At 38.6% G+C, this 18,283-nt stretch overlaps 1 protein-coding gene across 5 annotated transcripts in view; it reads right to left on the bottom strand.

The window, feature by feature from the left end:
* Positions 1 to 18,283, bottom strand: part of col21a1 (collagen, type XXI, alpha 1) — a 71,425-nt gene that overhangs the window by 11,607 nt on the left and 41,535 nt on the right. For all 5 annotated transcript variants that reach the window (XM_017358912.4, XM_068212984.2, XM_073920496.1 and 2 more), the window contains 9 exons: positions 16,804 to 16,848; positions 14,685 to 14,738; positions 13,071 to 13,124; positions 9,135 to 9,188; positions 8,969 to 9,040; positions 5,834 to 5,869; positions 3,288 to 3,332; positions 1,834 to 1,866; positions 394 to 540 (listed from right to left, as the gene is read on the bottom strand). In XM_017358912.4, coding sequence (XP_017214401.1) covers positions 394 to 540; positions 1,834 to 1,866; positions 3,288 to 3,332; positions 5,834 to 5,869; positions 8,969 to 9,040; positions 9,135 to 9,188; positions 13,071 to 13,124; positions 14,685 to 14,738; positions 16,804 to 16,848 — 540 coding nt within the window. The remainder of the gene's footprint in view (positions 1 to 393; positions 541 to 1,833; positions 1,867 to 3,287; positions 3,333 to 5,833; positions 5,870 to 8,968; positions 9,041 to 9,134; positions 9,189 to 13,070; positions 13,125 to 14,684; positions 14,739 to 16,803; positions 16,849 to 18,283) is intronic.

The following is an 18,283-nucleotide window of genomic DNA, read 5'->3' as shown; positions in this document are numbered from 1 at the left end:
TCTCCCCCATTAACAGAAACAGCCCTGAGTGAGAAGTTTTGAATCTGGCACTGTGCTGACACACAGGCATTTGTAGCTCCGCCCTCTTTTGAAAATAGCACAATCTCATTTGAATTTAAAGTGACAGTCACCAAAATGCCACATCAAAGCCTATAAGGGGCAGTTTCAGAAGTATTAAACATTATTTGTGTGGCATTTTGAGCTGAAACTTCACCACACACATTCTAGGGACATCAGAGATCTATATACAAAACGTTATAATGAGTCCCCGTTCATTTTGTGTCCTGAAGGTGAATGAAGCTCTCAGGGAGTTGGATTGTATTTGAATTATCAGAACTGCCATCAAATAGTGCAACGTTTTGTTTAACAGTATAGTCACGTGAAAACACACACCGGTCGTCCCTCAGGTCCAGGTGGCCCCGGGTGGCCGATTTCTCCGCTCTGTCCTCTGGGTCCTGAGGGTCCCGTCTGTCCACGCTGTCCTGGGAGCCCTTGGTGTCCGTTTAGGCCGCTCTGACCCGGCTCTCCTGCCGTCCCTTTCTGACAATCACACAAACACAGCTCAACACACACACACACACTAGCCCCTTTCACACAGTGATACCAGTATATATTTGAAATAACTTTACCGGGCGGTACATTTAAATATGTGCTGCTCACACAGATGAGGACATTCTGGAATTTTCCCAGAAAGGACCATTCACACATCCAGTCCAAAATAATCTGATTTCAATAAATTCTGACATCATTAACCAAAAATGAGCTCTAAATGAGCTCTAAATGGTATTTGTAAACATGAAGGGGGTCAGTCTTTTTGTTGATGGTTTTAGTTTAAGCATTAACGTAGCATTCATGTAGCGCTTTTGTCCCAGAGTCGGACCAAATAATTATAGAGAAAAAAAATCCGCTACCATCCAAAGGCAACAGTTTATCCAACCCAGGCTCATTCTGAAAATGTACCGCTATACACATTTCTGTAAAGCGCCAAATACATCTCAAGAGGTATGTTTTTTGCAGTTTTTGCAAATCCACCAGAGGCCGCTGTGTATGCTTTATCAGATATTCAATTTCTCACCTGCTCTTCTCATGTAAATCCACCAGAGGCCGCTGTCCACTGACTGATTTACTGACTGATCCTCCTCCTTCCCTAAACCCAACCGATAGTGTTTTCAAAAGCACAGATTGACCAGAACATCCAAACCCCTAAACCCAACTCCTTGTGATCAACTCCTCTCTGCGTCCCAAGTCCACTGACGTACGTGGCGAGCTACTGGACAAACTGGTAACTGTGGTAAAGCCGTCCATACGGAGGTAATCGGTCAGCTGGTAAGCCCAAAAAGGAATGGCGTCATACCGCCCCGTAGCGTTTGTTATTAAGACGAAATGCACCATCACACCTCTGGCTACATAATTCTCGATCTCTGGTTTATCATGAGCATGCTTTTTTTCCACAGTTCATACTAAGAAGGAAGGAAACGACTAACAATCAGCTAAATGTGTCTGGAAAAGGATTCAAGGTGTTTATTTTTATAAACTGTGCAGATTTTAATGCGTCAGAGTGGTCGGAGTTGGTCAGCACAATGTGAACGCGCTCTTTCTGGCAATTTTCCTTCTGCGTTCACATAGAGCAGCATTCCGGGAAATTACCGGTAATATTACAACGTCTCTTTCCAGTAAATTGCTGTAACAAATTTACTGGTATTTTTAAAAAGGGCCCATTCACACATGATCCCTTTCCGGAAAATTGCAGGTAATTTTCGGGGAAAGTCTGTATGTTTGAAAGGGGCTAATAATGATGATAATGAGCGTTGGGATGTGCTGGTTTTTGCTCACCTCTCCTTTTTTCCCAGCAGCTCCTGGTAAACCCTGATTATGAACAGAGAAAACACATGTAATAAGTGTGGTAGACCATAGAGCTGAACAATATATTGTTAAAGCATCAATGACAATGGGCTCTATTTTGAGGGTCCATGCGTAAAGCGCAAAACACAGGGTGCAAACGCTTTCAGGGCATGTCAGGATGCATTTTTGCTAATTTAAGGACGGGAAATCTGCCTTGCGCTTCGGCGCATGGTCTAAAAGGGTTGAGTTTATTTTCTTAATGAGTTATAGGTGTGTTTTAAGAATAAACCAATCAGAGTCTCATCTCCCATTCCCTTTAAGAGCCAGCTGTGTCACGCCAAGAGTGCATTCGCTATTTACAGGACGCAAAGTAAGTCTAAGTGGAAAAAACGAGCATTTCACAAGCAAACAGTTAACAGAAAACTGCTGAACAGAGCATCTACTGCGTGAGAATGAGAGATGATGGATCTACTTTCACTTTCGCTCTTGGATAGGGAAACCTTTACGCACAGACATCAATTAGTCTATAAATAATTACTTTTGTTTGTTAAGCGCAAATATTCGTTTCAAAACTATTTCTAAATTCAGTTCTAATTTCCAGCAAACGAATAAATGAACAATAATAACAAAATGTGCTCAAAAATCTGAGTTATATCCTAAAACACATGCTGTGCCCCATATGGTCTAAAACCTGACAGGTGGACAAATCTAAGCTTGTTTTTAATAAAACAAATATAAATATGGATATAATAAATAATACTGCTAATAATAATAACATTATACAAAAGCAAATTGTTATGAATGAACTGAAAAAGCCTCCCGAGATGAAGAAGACATAAAAGCAGTGATTTTTCATATTTATGTCGGCTAGAAAATAATATGTTTTGTAATATTTTAATCCTTTATATTTATATTCTATATCTATTCTTATTATATACTATATATATCCTTAATATTTACATTTTTTCATATGTAAAGATATTTGCCTATTGCTCTCTTGTGTGTATTAAGCAGTGTGTAAGCGAGGCTCAACTCTGCGCTGGAGTTTAGACCGGGTTAGTTTTGGTCTAATGAAAAATCTATTTTAGTTTCTCAAAATAGCGACGCGCCAGCGGTCCGCCTCAGAACGCTTCCTTTTTAGAGCAGAACGCCTATGGGAACACATATGAGCGCTAATGCATTTGCTATTTAAACAGCCTAGCGCAACACCCCAAAACCACTCTTGCGCCAAGCTGAAACTACCAAAAGACTATTGCACCGCGCCTTGGGCCCCACTGTGCCGGGTGTATGATAGGGCCCAATGTGTGCATCTGCAATAGTCACATCACAGGATTTGATTATATAAAAAAAAAAAAAAAAATTCCCCACAAGATCAAAATTTACTAGTATCCTTATACTGTTATTGCAAAATAACTCAAGGGTCAACACCACACACAGAAACTTACATGACCACCAGGTCTCCCCGAGTCTCCTCTTTCACCTTTCATTCCCTGTTCAAAAGCAAATATACATACAAATATTTTAGTCACATAGTTAGATGAATATGTAATGGTTTATCTAAAACATGTTCAGTGCAATCACTAATACCGTATGCACCGCGGTACACTCTTGAGTATACAGTAACTTGCAACCCAGGCTCATTCTGGAAACGAAGTCCCGCGGGCGTTTCTGGAGGCTGCGATTTACGTGGCCGGAGGTACGTATGGCTGCTGTGAAATCTGAAAACACGGTTGTAATAAAATTCATGGCACTTTGGCCGCTGGGAAGAAGGAGGCAGAGAACCGACGTAGTTTTAAAATATTTAATAATAACAAAACAAACGGAGGGCAGCTCCTCACGGAGACTGCCGTCAAACTGAAAGCAAAAGTAAAATATGTCCGGGCCCGGTCCTCTCTCGGCTTCCTCTGCCATCGTTCCTCCTTTAATTGTCCAGAGCTCCTTCCGTGAGATCCGAGGCAGGTGCGCACCGCAGGTGTATCCACTTACGCGGTGGCCTCACTCCGTTCCCACGGCTCTCGGCCACGCCCCTTTGCCACAACGGTCAAAATCAGACAAGTGCTTTTCTTTTTCTGGATGGCTTTTGTTAACTGCTGCTTGGGTTTAGGGAAAGCGAGCGGATGGGCCGGAGGGACAATCGATAAAACTGGTTGGGTTTAGCGAAGGAGGAGGAGGAGGGTGGGTCAGCTGATTGGCCGGCCGCCCAATCAATCATTCAGTCAGTTGGACAGACGGTTGCTCGACAGTGGTCTTCGGCGGCTTAACCCGAGAACAGCGCGGGCACGAATGCCGCCCACAAAAAGCATTTGAGATGCGAAAAAGTGCGCACAGCGGCCTCTAGTGGATTCGCAAAAACAAAATGGCACAAATACATACCTCCCGGAACGTATTTCGCAGTCTCCAAAAACGTCCGCAGGGCTACGTTTCCAGAATGAGCCTGGGTTAGTAACTTGAGTATCTGAAATCTATGTTCAAAACTATAATAAATATCATAACACGTGTCATGCTTTAAAGATTTCAAGTGACCAGTAATCTGTTAATGCTTAAATTTAAAATACATAGTCCTAAAATAAATAAGTAAATGCATAGGTGAATACACAAGTAAACAAACAAATACGTTGATAAATATGTAATAAAATAAGTGAATGTGTAAGAAAATACACAAGTAAATGAGTTAATGCTAATCTTAGTTGGTCGCAATCATGAGATTATTTTTATGGTTGAATAATATTTTTAAGCTATAGTAGGCCCTCTTTTAAATTTAATTGAACCAAAAAGAACATGTAGCCATTTGTTAATTTATTAAAATAAAATAATAATAGAATTATAATAAGTGTGTTTGAATTACAGTTTGTGTTGAACTTATACGTTGTTTTTATTTTTGTGTGTATTGTAAATTTTATAACTCCAATACTGACGTATTATGATTAATAACGATGATTTCATAAGCGCACAGTGCATGTATGAAAAGCACCAACATTTTTTGCAGCTTTAGTTTATTTTTGAGTTTTGAATAATTGCACAGCCTTGCTTTTGGTTAATTAATCCAAATGTCACTGAGACATTCTTCATAATACTGTAAACAGCCATTTTTACCCTCGAATTCAGCGATTCTGTTTGTATTTTCTACATTGCAGAAATCAGTGACATGGGGGAACGATTCATAAAAGCGTCTTATCATTATAAATATACTGTAAACTGTAAAGAGTTTAATCTAAAATTTACAGTAACTTTGGTTAGCAGTAAGAATGTAAAATTTACAAGCAGACTGTAAAAATTACGATTGTGCTGTATCTTTTACATTACAATTTTGCACTTGTAAAATTACATTCTGACTGGCAATTAAATTTGACTGTAAGTTACTGTAAGTTTTGGAGTCAATTGTAATTATTAATTCATTCACAGTGCACTTTCAATTTAACAATCTTACAGGCAACCACAATTGTCAGCAGTTTACTGTAAATTTTACTGTAAATTGTAACTATTAGTTTACAATGTACTTGTAAATTTAGAGTCGCACTGGCAGCCAAAATTGTCAGTTATTTACTGTAAATTGTAATTATAAGTTTATAGTGTGCTTGTAAATTCACAGTTGTACTGGCAACTTATTTTGCTAGTAAGTTATAGTAAATTTTACAGAAATTTTTACAGCATAATTAAACTGACAAAAGTTTGCATTTATGCATATCAGCTGCATTTTATCATATAATTAATGTATAACTCATGAAATTACAACATTTTCTTTGGTGATACAAGCCTAAAGACATTTGCCAACATCCACCAGTGATCGTGACACAATGCAATGTGGTTTTCAGGTTTATTTTTATAGCCAAAACTTTCAAGAAGAGAGAGAGTTGAAGTTGAAGCTTCTCTTTCAGTCTAAAAACCATGAGATCAGAAATAAAATCTACAAAATTTCACCAAAATCCTCATCCTTAACTCCATCAATAACATTTTTCTTCCAATAAATCACAACTGAATATGATGAACTTACATCTGCTCCTCTTTCACCAGTGTCTCCTCTTTGACCCTGTAAACACATTTGACAGGAGAAATGCTGAAAAACTGAGGAAGAAAAAGTTACTGCTCATATTTTAACTTTAAATTTAGTGAAACCTTTAAGCAAAAAAAAGTGACCTACTTTGTGATTAAACTGTAATTTAACTCTTAAACTAGATAAAAAGAATCTAAATAAACAAATCTTTTTACTCTTTCCTTTTTTAATCATCAAAATGGCTTTACAATATGGTTACAATAACAACAACAACACTTTACAATAATTTTATTAGTTAATGTTAGACAATCACATGAACAAACAATTTACAATACATGTATTACACCCTTTACTTGTTTCAAAGATTTCAATTAGTTTGTGAGATTTTACCAGTTTCCAACATTCTTCAAAATATATTCTTTTGAGTTCAACAGAAATAAACCCAAAGAAACATAGATAGCTATACCTACCAAATATGGATGAAAAAATGATGAAACAATTTTCATTTTTGGGTGAATGTAACTACCCCTTTAAGACACTCAAACTCTACTCCACGTATTCATAAGCTCCTGACTCAACTGGTTGTACCTATTAAATAACGTACCCATTATTCAATTAATATATGATAATTATTATTATTATATCTTAAAAAAGTATTGTGATTATTGTATTTACTTATGTCACCGAGAAGAAACAGAGAGAACATTGTGAGCATACTAAGACCACAGAAATTTTTTCTTTTAAAATCAAATAAATAAATACATAAGCAAATAAGAAAATATATAAATAAATAAATTAGTAAATAAATAAGTAAATAAAACATAAATAAATAAATAAATAAATAAGTAAATAAATACAGAAGGAAATAAATAAGTAAATAAAACATAAATAAATAAGTAAATACATAAATAAGTAAATAAATAAATAAGTAAATAAAAAGATAAATAAATAAGTTAATAAATACATAAATAAAAAAATAAACTAAGTAAATAAATAAAAAAGTAAATTAATAAGTAAATAAATGAATAAGTAAATAAATAAACAAATAAGTAAATAAACAAGTAAATAAGTAAATACATACATAAATAAACAAACGAGTAAATAGATAAGTAAATTAATAAATAAGCTAATAAATAAACAAATAAATAAATAAATAAATAAATAAATTAATTAATTAATTAATTAATTAATTAATAAATAAATAAGAAAATAAATAAATAAATAAATAAATAAATAATAAATAAATAAATAAATAAATAAATAAATAAATAAATAAATAAATAATAAAAAACAATAAATTAATAAAATTTCCGAAATACCAGGCAAAATACTAGCTGTGGATTAACTATCTGTTATTTACTGGATAAAATACAATGAGCATAAGGTCTGAAAAATCTGCAAATCTTAAAAGCAAGTCACCAAAATATGTTCATAAAATGTGTATTGCCATACAAATCTATATGCATTTAATTTCTTAAATGCATTAAAAGCATAGTTCACCAAAATCGTCATTATTCATTTTCCCTTTACTGGTTTCAAACCTTTATTAGTTTCTTTTTCACACTAAACACAAAAGAAGATATTTCGAAGAATGCTTAAAACCTGTAACCATTGACTTCCATTGTATCTGTTTTTCCTAATAGAAGTCAATAGTTACAGGTTTTCAGCTGTTTCAAATCTTATTTTGTGTTCAATAGAATAAAGGTTTGAGGGAGTAAATAGTAAGTAAAGTTTTTTGGGTGAACTTTAACTGAAGGAGCTACATCGTTCTGAGTTTACTCCGATCATTTGGATTAAAAAACACTGCGTTGCATTTCCATTTGCGGTTTCAACCTTTTAACCACTGTATACTTATGATTTGTGTACTTCGAAAGTTAAAACGAGTTTCTTTGAAGTCTATAACATCTGAAACACCACATGTCGGGCAGACCCTGCTCATAATTTACAGTGTTGGAGATTATGTTCAAAAGTGTATGCAAAAACTCAGGGTGATGGATTCATAACTATATCGCCACTTCTGAGCAGCAGTAATTAAGATTTAGCTCTAAATTTAAAAACAGCTGTCAATAATTCATGCCGTTTTTACCCAAAGAGGCCAACGCTTGTAAACCGCAAGCAAGATTTTCATGAATGCTTTTCTTGTTTGGCATGACAGAAATGATCATTACCTTGCTGGAGTTAATAGAGCTGCACTTGGAAAATCAGCTCGCCATAAACTGAGCTTTTGCCTCCAACACTGACCAAAAACGCAATGCAGAGTTTCTTTCTCATCAAAGTCAGAAGATGCAAATGTAATTTGGACACTGGAGCGAAATCAGTTCCACAAAGTGCATGTCACATCCAAACCTCAGATATACAGCTGAAGTCAAAATTATTCTTAATATTTTCAGATATTTCCCAAATGGTGTTGAACAGATTCAGGAGTTTTTCATAGTATTTCCCATAATATTTGTTCTTCTGGAGAAAGTCTTATTTGTTTCACTTTGGCTAGAAGTAAAGCAGTTTTTTTTTTATTAAGGGAAACCGGAGCACCTGGAGGAAACCCACGCGAACGCAGGGAGAACATGCAAACTCTACACAGAAACGGAAACTGAGCCGAGGATCGAACCAGCGACTTAGCAACCTTCTTGCTGTGAGGCGACCGCACTACCTACTGCGCCACTGCTTCGCCCACGGCATTTCATTTAATTCTGAAATCTAATTAAACCAGAATAATATATTATTATACCTCTCTCGTAATACTCATTTGTCATTTTATTTATTACGTCCTTGACCAGCAAATCAGAAAACTCCACTGGCCAGCCCTTACTGTTTCGTTTTCAGAGCTGCTGCCAACTCCGGTCAAAAGCAGCGCTCATCAGTGCTAAGTGCGGAGTTGGACAGTTCCATTTTTAGACTTTGGACTTTGAATTTGATCGACAAACTTACAATAAACGAAAGTTTTCCATTAATTATTAACATTAAATTACGTTCATGTTCTGCCTTAGACCAGTTACATGTTTTCAATGCAGTTTTTTCCTTGCTGCCTTCTCCGTGGTCTCAAGCCAGGGGATGCTAAGCCTTCCCCTGCCTTACACATGCTCCGCCTATGCTTTTACTGTATGATATTATCATTAAGAAAAATATATTATTCACCTTCATTCCTAGTGATCCTGGCATTCCTGGATGTCCAGGCTGACCGGAGGGCCCGTCTGCTCCAGGCTTACCCTTCATTAAAAAATAAACATAATAAATAAGGAGGAGAAATCAACTCCAGCACAACATCTTTTCTTTACCTTCAAGCGTATAATGATTGTTTTACCTCTGGTCCTGGTGGTCCTGCTTGACCAGACTCTCCACTTTCCCCTTTATTGCCCTAATAACGGAAAGTTGGGTTTGTGTCCAAGTTAGTGAGTAGAAACTTGTTTTAAGATCTCATTAAAAGCCTCGAGGAGGTAAACATTTATTCTGAACGCAGCCTTTCGTTCACAATGGCAGTCATGGATTTGTTATGTCATGCACGAGAATTAACTAGACAAAATCAAGATGAGTGTTCGAGAGTGTCAACACAGGATCACTGTAAATACGTACCCCCGTATGCATTTCTGAAGAGTGCGAATTAGGTCGCCAGAGGAATGCATGGCTGCATTTAGTCTTTACAACGAACACTACGGGGCGGTATGACACCGCATACGGCTTCTGCTCCTGTTAGTGTTAACAGCTGACCGATTACCTCCGTGTGGACGATACAAGCTGTGTTACCAGTTTGCCCAGTGGCTCGCCACTTACATCAGCGGACTTGAGATGCAGAGAGGAGTTGACCACAACTAAGAGGTTCGAGTCCGGAGAAGAATGGCGGATAAGACAAAAACACAAGCCAAAAATAAATTAAACAAATAAATAAATGTCGTAAGATCTGAAAATGTGGTAAAAATCAGGCGGCTGCAAGGGCTTTTCTTTACTGGATTTCTTTTGAAAGCACTACTGGTTGGGTTTAGGCATGTCCAAGCTCAGTCCTGGACAGCCGGTGTCCTATACACCTCCTACACACCGGGACGTTTTTAGTTTGCATTTATCGTCAGCGTTTTACGAGACGTTTTTCAGTGTTCAAACCCAAGCGCTTTTCACTGGCGTCAAGCTGAAGAGTATGCTAAATCACTCTTTTGACATTAGATGGCGCTGCACAACTATAAGCTTCTGACATCCGCTTATAACACAGAAGAAGAGGAGGAGAGGAAGTTCGCACGTTTGTTTATAAAGTTACTGGTGACTCGAACAAGCATGGATGGTTCAAGCAGCAGCTCCAGCTCTAGCAATGAAGAAATGATTAGTGTTCACAGAGCAATTGACGGTTTTGCGCTTGAGCGCCTCCAAGTGCTGCTTACTGTAACTTCAGCAGCTCCGTGCACATGAACAAAAGTGCCGATCTGATTGGTGGAGAAAAAAACGAGTATAAGGCGTTTTTTTTTAAATGACGCTTTTGCGCCTGGCGTTTTGCTCGTTGGTGTGCACAATCACATTGACGACCTTTATTTAGTTACGAGGCGTTAAACGTCGACAGAAAACGCGAGCAAAAAACGTCTCGGTGTGCACAGGCCTTAAGTTCCAACTCCAATCAGACACACCTGGGCTAGCTAATCAAGCTCTTACTAGGCTTTCTCAAAACATCCTTGCAGGTTTGTTGAGGCAAGTTGAAGTTAAAATCTGCAAGACACCGGCCCTCTAGGATCGAGTTTGGTCACCCCTGGGTTTAGTGGGTGAGTAGGGGGGATCAGTCGGTCAGTCAGTGTGTCAACAGCGGCCTCTGGTGGCTGTACATGAGAACAGCAGGCATGAATGGCACTCGCGAGAAAAAATGGAGATCTCAAAAAGCATACACAGCGGCCTCTGGGGGATCCATGAAGACAAAAACTGCCATTTTGGGGCCCCCAAAGATACTATTAGGGGCTGCAATTAACACCCTCCCCCGTCTTCAATTTTGTCTGCTACATTCCATCCCACATCCCATCTCCCCTCCTCTGCTCTTCACTTTCGTTTGCAACAACCAGGGCTTAATTTGTGCCGCAACACGCCAGATCCAGATCCGGCACCTCTAAAATCTGATCCGGCTCCTCATTTTACCGATCCCCCTCCTCAACCGCCCTCCTCCCTCGTCCGCTGTTCACTTTCACTTCCTTTCGCGACTCCCCAACTCTTCACTTTTGTTCACGACACTCCTCCGCCATCCACTGCACCAGTCCATAAATACCCCCCCCCCCCCCCCCCCCCCCACACACCTTTACACTTTCATGCATGGCACGTCTCTATCCTCGGGTAACATGCCGCATCTGTAACCCCGATCTGTTTCGGCACCTCGCAATTCCCAAATTAAGCACCCACGCCCAACAATACCCCCCGCTCTTTAGTTTGTCATAGGGCCCGCACCGGCCAGTGGCGTCCCTACCTCCTGGGACGTATTTTGAGCACTCCAGAAATGTATACAGGAGTACAGTACGTATCCATAATGAGCCTGTGTTGGAGAAATGAGGGTATCTTTTAAGCACTGTCCTTTTGTTTTTATTAAACTGTAATGCACTTCAACAAAGGTTTCATTTGCAGTAAACTAATTTACATGTTTACATGTTAATGTAAATTACTGCTTAAATGTGATGGGGAACATTTGATTCTGTTACTAATAATTATTGTTTTAATTAGTAACTATTGTTTGTTGTTGTGTACTATTAACTATTAGTAATTATTGTTTAATTTAACAAAAAATAAATAAATTTAAGGAAGCAGGGAAAAAAGCATTCACAGACAAATCTCCAACCCAGGCTCATTCTGAAAATGTACCCTTATATACATTTCTGAAGGGCACCAAACACATCCCAGTTGGTAAATTTTTATGCTGTTTTTTTTTTTTTTGGGAATCCACCAGAGGCCGCTGTGTACGCTTTCTCATATCTCAAATTTCCCCCACGAGTGCCAATTGTGCCTTCTGTTCTCACGTAAATCCACCAGAGGCTGCTGTCGACTGACTGACTGATGACTCGCCCTCCTCCTTCCCTAAACCCAACCATTGGTGTTTTTCAAAAGTGTGTCACCCACTTTTCTAAATCCAACCGACAAATTAAAGCAATACAGCAAAAGAAAAGCTCTCACCTTATTTTTACCATGTTTTCAGATTTTACCAACTTCACCCTGTTATTTACTTTTATTTTTGGGTTTTGTTTTTGTCTAACTCGTTTTCTGGAATCGTTTTTCAGCAGCCTGTCATCATGGTCAACTCCTCTCTGTGTCGCAAGTCCACTGACGTACATGACGAGTTGCTGGACAAACTGGTAACAGCAGAAAAGCCGTCCACAGGGAGGTTAGCAGTTAGCTGGTAAGTCCGAAACGGAATGGCATTATACCACCCCATAGCATTCATTTTAAAGACGAAATGCAGCAATACATACCTCTGGCTACATAATTCACGATAATAGAAATGCATAGACCATTTTGAGGGATGTAAACAAAAACAGTGGTCCCAACCTAATTCCTATTTTACATAGTTAATTTCTATAGCTGCCGAGAGTCCAAAAACAGCCACATATTGATAAATAATGTTACGACAGCTGTTTTAGCATCAAGTTATGATTAAATTGTTACAGTAATTGTTACAGTTATGAAGTAGTTTGATAAAAAGCAGGAAATGTTCATGGGCCAACGACATTACCACATTGAAATGGTCTATAAAGGGCTGCATTTTCAGAACTATCCTGTGTTGCAAATATTTCTTTGAAAGTCAACCAGAACATGAACTTTCAGAGTCTATATTACACAACTCAACATATTTATATCTTCTGCTGTCATTTTGTATGTACATTTTATCTCATAGAGTGGTCAATGATTCATAAAAACTAAAAACATTCAGACTTAAAAGCATAGAGACCTTGAAATCTGGACACACTTTGCTGTCTGTTTCTTCGAACACAGCCTAAAAAAGGCATGATTTGATGCAGTTTGACGGATCATAACCATTTATAAACTATAGCTTTTGTTCTGCACAATTTCACATCGCATGTAGCAATCCACATGCATGTCTATACAGATGACGAAAGGCGATTGAGAAAAATAGTGCAGACAGAACAAAGGCATTTGGCCATCTGTCAAGCAATGGCTTTAAAATCACTATAATAATGCAGCAGAGACTCCAACTCTGCAATCAATAGCAGTAATGCTTTCCATATGAATTCTGAATATTTTGGATTTAGAAAGCAAAAACATGCATTGAGACCTTCGGGCCAGGTTGTCCACTTGAGCCAGTCATTCCAGGCAATCCCATCTCACCCTGCAGAAACACAAACACACTCTCAAAAAAACTCACTATAGTTTTATTTAAACTGAGGAGCTTGTTCTCTTCTCACAAAGCTCTCACAACCTGCTTATGTTCATGTAGGCTACTACTTTCATGATTCAATCAATTCTATGTAAATTAAAAATGGTAACACTTTAAAATAATGGTCTATTACTTTAATGTTATAAGACTTAATAGATTATTAATTGTTTCTAAAAATTCAAAGCTGATAGAAACCAAACAGCTGATGGAGTATACGCTAACCTGATCATTATTCAGACACTGGATGGCGGCAAACAGTCAAAAACAGCTGATGGAGTATACACTATCGTGTGCATTATTCAGACACAAGATGGCGCCAAACAGTCAAAAACACAAAGCTGACAGACACTAAAACAGCTGATGGAGTATACACTAACCTGCGGATTATGCAGACACAAGATGGCACCAAACAGTCAAAAACAGCTGATGTAGTATACACTAAACCTGCACATTATTCAGACACAAGATGGCACCAAACAGTCAAAAACAGCTGATGTAGTATACACTAAACCTGCACATTATTCAGACACTAGATGGCACCAAACAGTCAAAAACAGCTGATGGAGTATACACTAACCTACGCATTATTCAGACACTAGATGGTGCCAAACGGTCAAAAACAGCTGATGGAGTATACACTAACCTACGCATTATTCAGACACTAGATGGCGCCAAACAGTCAAAAACACAAAGCTGACAGAAACTAAAACAGCTGATGGAGTATACACTAACCTGCGAATTATTCAGACACTAGATGGCGCCAAACAGTCAAAAACACAAAGCTGACAGAAACTAAAACAGCTGATGGAGTATACACTAACCTGCGAATTATTCAGACACTAGATGGCGCCAAACAGTCAAAAACACAAAGCTGACAGAAACTAAAACAGCTGATGGAGTATACACTAACCTGCGCATTATTCAGACACTAGATGGCACCAAACAGTCTAAAACAGCTGATGGAGTATACACTAACCTGCACATTATTCAGACACTAGATGGCACCAAACAGTCTAAAACAGCTGATGGAGTATACACTAACCTGCACATTATTCAGACACTAGATGGCACCAAACAGTCTAAAACAGCTGATGGAGTATACACTAACCTGCACATTATTCAGACACTAGATGGCACCAAACAGTCTAAAACAGCTGATGGAGTATACACTAACCTGCACATTATTCAGACACTAGATGGTGCCAAACAGTCAAAAACAGCTGATGGAGTATACACTAACCTACGCATTATTCAGACACTAGATGGTGCCAAACGGTCAAAAACAGCAGATGAAGTATACACTAACCTGCACATTATTCAGACACTAGATGGCACCAAACAGTCAAAAACACAAAGCTGACAGAAACTAAAACAGCTGATGGAGTATACACTAACCTGCGCATTATTCAGACACTAGATGGCACCAAATACAATAAAGCATCACAAAAAAAATGACACTCACTGTAGTATTGTAATTTTTCAAGTGCTTACTATACTTTTAGATTTACTTACAGCGTCTCCAGGTATACCTTTGGCTCCTTTTGATCCCGACAAGCCTGCTTCACCCTTCAAAGAAACCAACAAAAATACATTTTAAATATGTTTGCTGTTTCATTTAGAAATTGATAGTAAATTACACAAACAATTCACAACATACCTGCCAACACTCCAGTTTTTCCTGTGAGTCTCCCGTATTTCAGACACATTTCCCGCCACCCTCCCGTTTTGTTATTTCTCCTGTGTCAACCACCCCCAACCCCCCCCCCGGTCCTAAGCATTTTGATACAGTCTGTAAAACCCCTGGGTGGCCAACATTGCTCGCAGCGGTGGCTCAAAACACGCTTCATAGTAGATACTAACACCACAGTACACAGTCCCCGGTTCTCAACAGTGTTCTTCAGACATCTCAGCCCTGAACATAACCCCCCAGCGACAAATGTTGGCAGGTATAATTCAAACACACACAAAAAAACAAGAATCAGCTTGAACTCAATCATGTTCTCATTTTATTATTTAGAGAAAGGAGTGCAGCACATATTTGTCTAATGTGGACACCATCTGGATTGTCATTAAATCTTCTTTTACTGCTTCTTATCACTTGTAAACCAATAACTTTTTAAATGCAAAATGTCTTATAGTAAAGTAGCAATAAAATAGCCAATCACATGGCAGCGACTCAATGCATTTAGGCATGTAGACATGGGCAAGACCATCTGCTGCAGTTCACACTGAGCATCCGAATGGGGAAGAAAGGGGATTTAAGTGACTTTGGACGTGGCATGGTTGTTGGTGCCAGATGGGCTGGTCTGAGCATTTCAGAAACTGCTGATCTACTGGGATTTTCACCCACAATCATTTTTAGGGTTTACAGAGAATGGTCTGAAAAAGAGGGAATATCCAGTGAGCGGCAGTTCTGTGGGCGCAAATGCCTTGTTGAGGTCAGAGGAGAATGGCCAGACTAGTTCCAGCTGATAGAAAGGCAACAGTAACTCAAATAAGCACTCGTTACAACCGAGCTCTGCAGAAGAGCATCTCTGAACACACAACACGTCCAACCTTGAGGCGGATGGGCTACAGCAGCAGAAGACCACACCGGGTGCCGCTCCTGTCAGCTAAGAACAGGAAACTGAGGCTACAATTCACACAGACTCACCAAAACTGGACAATAGAAGATTGGAGAAACTTTGCCTGCTCTGTTGAGTCTCCATTTCTGCTGACACATTCAGATGCTCGGCTCAGAATTTGGCCTCAACAGCATGAAAGCATGGATCCATCCTGCCTTGTATCATTGGTTCAGGCTGGTGGTGGTGGTGTAATGGTGTGGGGGAGATTTTCTTTGGGCTCATTAGTACTAACTGAGCATGGTGTCAACACCACAGCCTACCTGAGTATTGTTGCTGACCATGTCCATCCCTTTATGAGCACAGTGTCTCCATCTTCTGATGGCTACTTCCAGCAGGGTAACGCACCATGTCATAAAGCGTGAATCATCTCAGACTTGTTTCTTGAACATGACAATGAGTTCACAGCACTCAAATGGCCTCCACAGTCACCAGAGCTCAATCCAATAGAGCACCTTTGAGATGTGGTGCAATGGGAGATTCACATTCATGTGTGTGGTCTGAAAGGGCTACTTTACTAAAAATATTTGTGCTTTTACAAATGACTAAAGTTATTAGTTTACAGGTAAATTAACTTTATAAGTAGTTATGTTTATGTTAATTATTAAGATGCCTATGTAAAAATAATCTTCAGGCACGTTGCTTTCTAAACAGACTAAACGCAATGTAAGACTGTTAAACAATAATATAACAAAAATAGAAATAAATTCCTAAACATTAAATAGATATTACCTCTTCAAAAGAAAAAAAAGGTACTACTCTCACCTTAATTGGTTTTCTGATTTAGATTGTAAAATATTAATGCATATGTTTTGCAAAGCTGCTTTAAATAGCAATAATTACTGTGAAAAGTGCATGAATACACTTGAATTGACCTGGATATTGTGTTGGACATGTGCTAACGATGCCTTGAAATGTTGCTGGCACACTCAAGTTTCCCAAGAAATCCCGAGGCATAAACTCACCAATAACAAATGCCAAATAAACCGAGAAAGAAGCAAAAGCATCACCTTAATTCCCCTCTGACCATCATTTCCAGGTATACCAGGCATGCCCTAAAATAAAGGAAAGAGTTAGCAAACAAATGTTCCCAATTCTCTATGAACAAAGTAAGTTAAGCAGTTAATATTGCTTAAATACGTTATTCCAGCCTGATCTCACGAGGAAACGCAAGTGTTTTACATTTTGGTTTAGTGGCTAATTTTGTACGAAAATGTACAATTTTAAAAAGGAGGCGTGGCACGTAACCACACCCCTAACCCAAACCGTCATTGGGGGATGAGCAAATCGTACTAAATTATACAAATTAGATTGTACGAATTCATACGAATTACTAAATCCAAAAGTTACGAATTGCTGTGAGATTGTGTTGGTTAATCAGGTTTTAATCAGGTACGATTGGTTAATCAGGTTTTAGCTAATCATTTCTATAGTTATACAAGGTTTAACTTAAAATATTTAGACTACAAATTTTCATTTGATTTAATTGAACAGTTTAAGGCAGAAACTTTTGTGCATGTATCTGATTATTTTGGCACAGCTTGAGCTAAAAGATAATATTAAATGTCCATGTTTTGCTCCAACTGAGTGCATGCACAGCAGAAATAATACAAAAATGAACAAATCCCTATTCCCAAACCCTTCCCAGAGGTCAAACAGCCTGGCCTGGAAATAAATAAACACATGCATAAATAATTACAGGGAACAAAAGGGCTGAAAGAAACTTTTTTACAGTAAATGAGCACATTATTAAGGTGGCACGGTGGCTCAGTGGTTAGCACTGTTGCCTCACAGCAAGAAGTTTGCTGGTTCGAGTCCCAGCTGGTCAAGTTGGCATTTCTGTGTGGAGTTTGCATGTTCTCCCCGTGTTGGTGTGGGTTTCCTCCGGGTGCTCCGGTTTTGGTCCAAACACATGCACTATAGGGGAATTGATGAACTGAATTGGCCGTAGTGTATGAGTGTGTGTGTTAATGAGTGTGTATGTGTGTTTCCCAGTGCTGTGTAAAACATATGCTGGAATAGTTGGCGGTTCATTCCGCTGTGGCGACCCCTGATAAATAAGAGACTAAGCCGAATAAAAATAAATGAATGAGCACATTAGATCAATCAGAAATGAGATGTACAGCATTCATTGATAGCTTGAGTCCTTACACAAATGTGCAACCCTGCTAGTGGGTGTACTGCAGTGAGCATCTGAGGGCTTTGTAAGGACACTGGTGGGTTTTCTTGGCCTCTGATGAAGCTAACATGCACGGGATGTCTGGATTAATCACACATGAAATGCATCCCTCCTGGCAGGTAGAAGCTTCGTCAGCCAGAGAGCGTAATCGCTTTTACAGGATGTTGTTACGTTCGGATAATACTGTAATATAAGGAGCAGCTCCACCGGACATGATCAGCAAACCTACACAATCTGGAGGAGGACAGTTAAATCTCAGGCTAGCTTTCCTGTGATGATAATCAAAGTGATAGGAGATTGTTTTGATAACA

Source organism: Danio rerio, chromosome 13 (assembly GCF_049306965.1).
Source record: "Danio rerio strain Tuebingen ecotype United States chromosome 13, GRCz12tu, whole genome shotgun sequence".
Classification (NCBI taxonomy): Eukaryota; Metazoa; Chordata; class Actinopteri; order Cypriniformes; family Danionidae; genus Danio; species Danio rerio.
This window is presented reverse-complemented; position numbering and strand designations above follow the sequence as displayed.